The sequence below is a fragment of the Pteropus alecto genome, unplaced genomic scaffold (assembly GCF_000325575.1).
Source record: "Pteropus alecto unplaced genomic scaffold, ASM32557v1 scaffold65, whole genome shotgun sequence".
Taxonomy (NCBI): domain Eukaryota; kingdom Metazoa; phylum Chordata; class Mammalia; order Chiroptera; family Pteropodidae; genus Pteropus; species Pteropus alecto.
In genome coordinates, this window is record NW_006439191.1 from 2,331,287 (window position 1) to 2,337,420 (window position 6,134).

A 6,134-nucleotide genomic window follows, 5' to 3' on the forward strand; every position below is an offset into this window, starting at 1 on the left:
TCTGTACCATGAAATGTTTAAGCTAGTGTTCCTTAAATATCATAGGACCCAAGTAAGATGTGCGGGGAAGGCTCCCAACTCGGAGAAGCCCTCCAACAACTCCGACACTCAGGACAAGCGCCACCGGAACATTCACTACAAAACGCATTTCTTGGCCAAAGTCAGAAGTTAACCAGCAACCCAACTACACAAATTTGTAACTTTAAAGATACCTGGGCTTCTGCTCCTATAACAAATTTCAGTAATTACCTTTATGAAACATTACCAAAATACCCTGGATAAGTATTAATTTCAGTAAATCTCAATAACTTATGAAGTATTGTTATCAAAATACCTATCTCTTTTCTATAACACATACGGGAAAAGTTCATTTGTGCAGAAATTTTCTAGCCATCTGCAGAAATTGATTCATTAATTTATTAGTCTTACATCTAACAGAACTCTAGTGTCTTGAACTTAAGAGTTATGTAGGTCAATCCTAGTATAGATGGATCCTAATTTTAGTAAATATGTTTATCAATTAGGCATATCAAAACTCTGAAGAACAATAGTAGCAAAAATGAGCTAGACATAAATTATAAAGGAAGTCACTCACATCTGTGCAACAAAGCCTTTAACATACATTTAACTGCTCTGTATATTTGGGTGGGTATCATCAGAAAAACTCGCTTAATTAGAGAATAGGGTAAAAAACCCGGTGAAACCCACAAGCTCACAAACAGGTAATAATTCCAAAAGAAGAAAAAGGAGAATTTTTCAAAGAAAAAGAAAAATTTTTCAAGTAGATGGCACAGTGAGGTTCTACTTTATTTGTGACTTCAAAGCTTTCAAGTTCAGACTTCTCTATGTATTCTTTAAGAACTGCTAAACTGAATCAGGTCATAAGCAGCAGAGATTCTAGATGGGTATAAAAATATCAGAAGCACTAGCAATTTGACCATTTTGTCTTTCTGTTGCATTCCTACATGTCTTGTGATTTCTGTAAAATCACACACATGAACTTATTTAAATTCACCTCTATTAGTATATTTAGGATATACTAAGAATTATGGCATTGACTATTAGCATTACAATAAATAGATGTTTATTTATTGTAATGCTAATAGTCAATGCCATAATTCTTATGGCAGTTTTATTGCCATAGTCAATGTTTATTTATTACAATGCTAATAAATGTTTGTGAGTTTGGTTGATCTTTTCCAGTAGCATAGTTCAAGATGGATTTTAATAGTTAAAGTTTACAAAAGGATTGCCATCATATTGTCTAATTCTTGGTATTTTGAATAAATGTCTTTCAAATTGCTGAGCTATCATGCTCTAGAAAATATACTGATGAGGAAGCAGAGCCATTATCATTCATATAGTGCTTAATTAAGAAAGGATTTTAGAAAATCTTGGATTTTAGAAAAACTGTTTTTTAAAAATAATCACTATAAAAACTATCGCTGATTTTACTATTTGCATAGAAACTCAGTAATGAAACCAATTTAATGGCATTTCAGATGAGACAAAAGTAAAAATGGTGACATCACCACCACCACAAAAAATGTACAGTGGTTTGGTCCCACAGTAATTCCCTAGGGAGTGGCCAGTAGGCATATTTTGTCCTCAACGAACGAACCTTTTAAGAATTTAAGTTAAATCTTACAGCCATGAATTTCTTTTGAAATCAGGAAGCACTAGGCAGATGTCATAAGATGGGTGTGTCTCATCTCTGACCACTTTGCCATCACTCATGAGACTCTGGAGACATGTGCCTTCTGCTGTTGCCTTCCTACTAGGCCTCATTCCTGACCCTTAAATTGTTTTCCACGGAATGCTCCTCTGCCAGCCTCCACTCCACTGTCACCTCTGCAGAAAGACATCTCTCACTGCTCTTAAGAAGCCCTGTCTTATTCACAGCCCTAGTTCCAGCAACCAGAACACAATCTGACACAAGTCTTCAACACGCACTTGCTGAATGCATGACGACTCCACATGCTACTTCATGAATACAAAAATAAATCCCCTGACCATTTAAAAACAGGTGGACTATTAGCAAAATATCTAATCCTCAGTTCTAATTTGAAGTCCAGAAAAAGAATAAAAATCAACTTTTAATATCAGATTCTTCATATGTATTTGCTGTTTCTAGAAATGACTAAAAGCATGGCAAGATATATCTTGATTCTGAGAAATCACAGCAAATACACAATGACTCATGTCACATTGGGTCCTCAAAGATCTGATGACTCACAGAAGCAAAGTAAGTTTGGCATTAGTGTTTTAAATATACAGGTATTCTAATTAATGCATACACATGTGTTTTAAAGTGTAAAAGTTAACCAATGATCTATAATATAAATATGCAAAATGAGGTTAACAGAATTCCTGCTCTACGTCACCCTGCCCTATCACTGACTAAAAACTCTGTTCTTCAAGGTTTGATATGGCTTAGCTGGAACATCAAGAAATAACCATCTTTAGGGGGATAAAAAATAAAGTTTGCTAAATGTTGAGTCAAAGGCTTATAATCGTGGATACCCAAGTATGTGGTTCTGTCAAGTATGCTCTTTGTAAGTATTACATCAATCACTGTGATCTGTCTTTTTAAAAGAATGTAAAGGATTACATTTCAAAAAACATAAGATATTATGGCAAAGAACTCTCCAAACTGGACCTTGCAATTCCTTACTGACTTTAAATACTCTAACTAGGTAGCATCCATCCTACCTGCAGTTAATCAAAACATTTCATTTATACACACTCAACTCAGACTAAAAAAAAAATTTTTAAATAAAAAATAAGGAAACTCATGAATCAAATAATTACCACACAGATCTATCGGCACAACTGGTCATTAAGGATAAATATCTGAAATAGCAAATACTGGAGAATAAAGGTTGTCTTCAACACTTGCTATTCATACAAAATGCCTGAAACAAAAGAACATCTGTAGTCAAAGGGACTTACCGTTACAGACTTCAGTGTCATACCATGGTATGTGCCCATAGTGTCGATTTTGAAGCCTTCCGTTTCTATAAAGAAAGAGGATTTACTATTAGAATTTATGTATTTCATGATTAATAAGTCTAAAGTAATGATCTACATTACATTTGGACAGTTCAATCATATAACGAAGCTTTGAATCTATTATAGATATAGTTAAATGATATACTTGTGAAGATAAAAAGTTTAAAAGGGACACTAGTCCGAAAATACATTGAATACACACCAACAAGCCTGTTGTATAGAAACTGGTTAAGACCGTCTCTACACTTGTGTTCAACAGTCATATAGTTGGTTGAGAATATCAAAAATTATACTGAATAAAATACTATATCATATAAACTCCATTTTACTCCTAATAATTATAGTACCACTAAAAGTACCTGTTATCGTGATAAGTCCTTAACTTATAAAAAGTTGTGTTCCAAAATTATGATAGGCATGCTATAATTTGTAGGAAAGCAATGTTGTAAATAGGAGCAAGGGTTCCCAGACAGAATTCCAATACGCTTTTCTTTAAAGCATCATGTATTAAATAGTTTACACACCGCAAGCCATACAGTCTCTGTCACGACTACTCAATTATGTAGTTGTGGTGCAAAAGCTGGATAAACAATATATGTAAACAAATTGGCACAGCCTGATTTGGCCCATGAAGGGTTAGGTTTGGTTTGTGGGCTGTAATCTGCCAACCTTTACTTTACAGAATTCATTCCACAAGAAAAACATTGCAGTATGTAAAGAATGGGCTACTGTCTTTCAAGAGCATGAATTCAGGACATGACTTTGCCCAAAAAATGAAGTTAACACACAAAATTCAGTGCATCAAGGCAATACATCCTTTAGCTAAACTTAAACAGAGATTTCAGATTATGTTGGGAAAAAATCGTAAATATAAACCTTCTATTTGCTTCTGTCTCATTTTTTCATCAATCAAGTCAAGATAAATGAAGATCTCAAGAGAAGACACACTGGCGTTAGTCCCACTTCGCTGACCATATCTCTGATGTGAAACCAGTGCACCGTGTAGGCTTTCTTAAGTCCTCACACGGAGACTCCAACCTACACTCCCCAAGCCCTCAGTGTATACATCTGTAATTTGGGAAACATAATTTGATATGTACAATATCTACTCTAAAATAACCTTTTGAGAAACAGAATGTTAATAACAACAAATACAATATATATAATAGCTTATTATAGCTTATTATTTTAGACCAGTCACTATACCAGGGACTTTATATTTATTAACTAGTTTAACCCCCACAATAAGCCTAAAAGACAGGTTCTGCACTACCATTACCATTAATATTGTAAGTAACAAAGGCAGAAACTGAGACAAACCACAGTTAAAGTAACTTGTCAAGATTCAGGACAAAGTCAGTGTGACGGACACAGACAATCTGGACCCAGAACCCATGCAGTCACCCAGGGGGAGGTAGGTACATTTATTCTATAAAAGAGTAGACAGTATTTTTAGGCTTTGTAGACCACAAAATCTGTCACAACTCAACAGCACTGTCACAGCACCAAAGGAGCCACAGTCAATAAACGAATGAGTGTGGCCACGGTCCAATGCTTTATTTACAACAACATGTGGTGGGCCAGGTTTGGCCTGTGGACGTTAGTTTGCCCAGACCTGCTCTTGACCACCAGGCTGTAGTGCCTCTCAAGTTGAGCGCAACCGCAGTAAAAGATAAAAATTAAGTGACTTGCCTTCTTTTCCTTTGAATCTTTCCTGGTCATATCTGTTGTAGGCAGCTGGGATAGGCTGTTTTGTTCGCAATGTGGGATCCTGTAGAAAAATTAATTATAAATTACAAGTTAAATTTTTAAATTGTTACTTAATATTCATAATAAAAACCACAATAAAGGTATCGTTTTCTAAGCTGTTTTCTTTAGCCAATGAGACAAAAGCTAGGAGTCTCTTGATGCTTATTTTCAAGATATCATCTACTACTAAAAAATTACCATCCTATTAAGGACAAGGACAAAGGACTCCAAGTAAACCTGCACCAAGGCAAAATGCAAAACTCTTAGATACTGCAGAAATAAAACAGATGCACTTAGAATTTTCATACAGATTACTTAAATTTCTTTAAGAAACAATAAACTCACTCCAATTATGAATTTTTCTTTAACAATAAAAAACCTTTTAATTCAAAGTTTATTGAACTGACTTTTTAAAGCCTTCTAACTGAATTATTCTCCAAATTGTTATTCCTTAAATTAAAATAACAACAACTATGACAATAAATCCATTACAAGTACACAGGGTAAGATTAAAGTTAAAGTTAGTTATTATTTTTTAAATACTTAGAAAAAATTGCCAATCTAATGATGGATAATTTAATTCACAAATACTTTATCTAAAACTCAGTCTGATAATCGAAAAAAGCACATTTGTAGAATATTCCCAAAATTGCTTGGGAAATTCATGATATTCAGGAAAACTAAAATACTCATTTTGTTACAATAGGATGCTATCCCAACTCATACTCCAAATAAAAGATACTTACATCGGTTTGTCACTAGGCATATATTACCAAGTCTACTGACAATATTTATCTAAATACCAGCAAAAATTCACTTCTAAAAGGTTAAATACCAATGATTTCATGAACAAACCAAACTACTAGATCTTCCAAAGACTATATTGTCTACCAAATTTCGATATTTTTAAAAATCTATATAAAATTTAAATTTCTTTTTATTTGTGTATTTTTTCCTTTGTTGAATAATCATATGAAACTAGCTGGATTTTCAACAAAACTAGAGGGTCTGTGTGACCTAAAATACAGGCTTCATGTCACACATGAAATTTATTTTGAAAGGGTCCTAAGTGGCACCTCAAAGAGCGAGGAAGTCAACCTTCCAAACAGCTAAAACTAAGGCACAAGAGAAGGACCAGATAACCTATGAACAGGAGAAACACAACCCATTCACCAAGAAGTCACAGACACCAATGATTTTTAAAAGAGACCTAAAGTGGATGGTAATGGAGATTTATATTACTAACAGGGGTCAGTGACTGTCCCCAGCAACAATGAGCAGGCCAGCCACAGTTTAACTGATTACTCAGAGGGCTTCCCCTTAATGAACCCTTTCAGAGTCTGACCCAGGTATGTCTACAGTTAGGAATTCCT

General features: G+C 34.4%; 1 protein-coding gene across 1 annotated transcript in view; it reads right to left on the reverse strand.

Annotated features, from left to right (window-relative positions):
* CDC73 (cell division cycle 73) overlaps positions 1 to 6,134 on the reverse strand; it is an 85,885-nt gene that overhangs the window by 58,361 nt on the left and 21,390 nt on the right. The window contains exons 9-10 of the mRNA XM_006916211.3: positions 4,705 to 4,783; positions 2,953 to 3,017 (exon numbers count right to left, since the gene is read on the reverse strand). Coding sequence (XP_006916273.1) covers positions 2,953 to 3,017; positions 4,705 to 4,783 — 144 coding nt within the window. The remainder of the gene's footprint in view (positions 1 to 2,952; positions 3,018 to 4,704; positions 4,784 to 6,134) is intronic.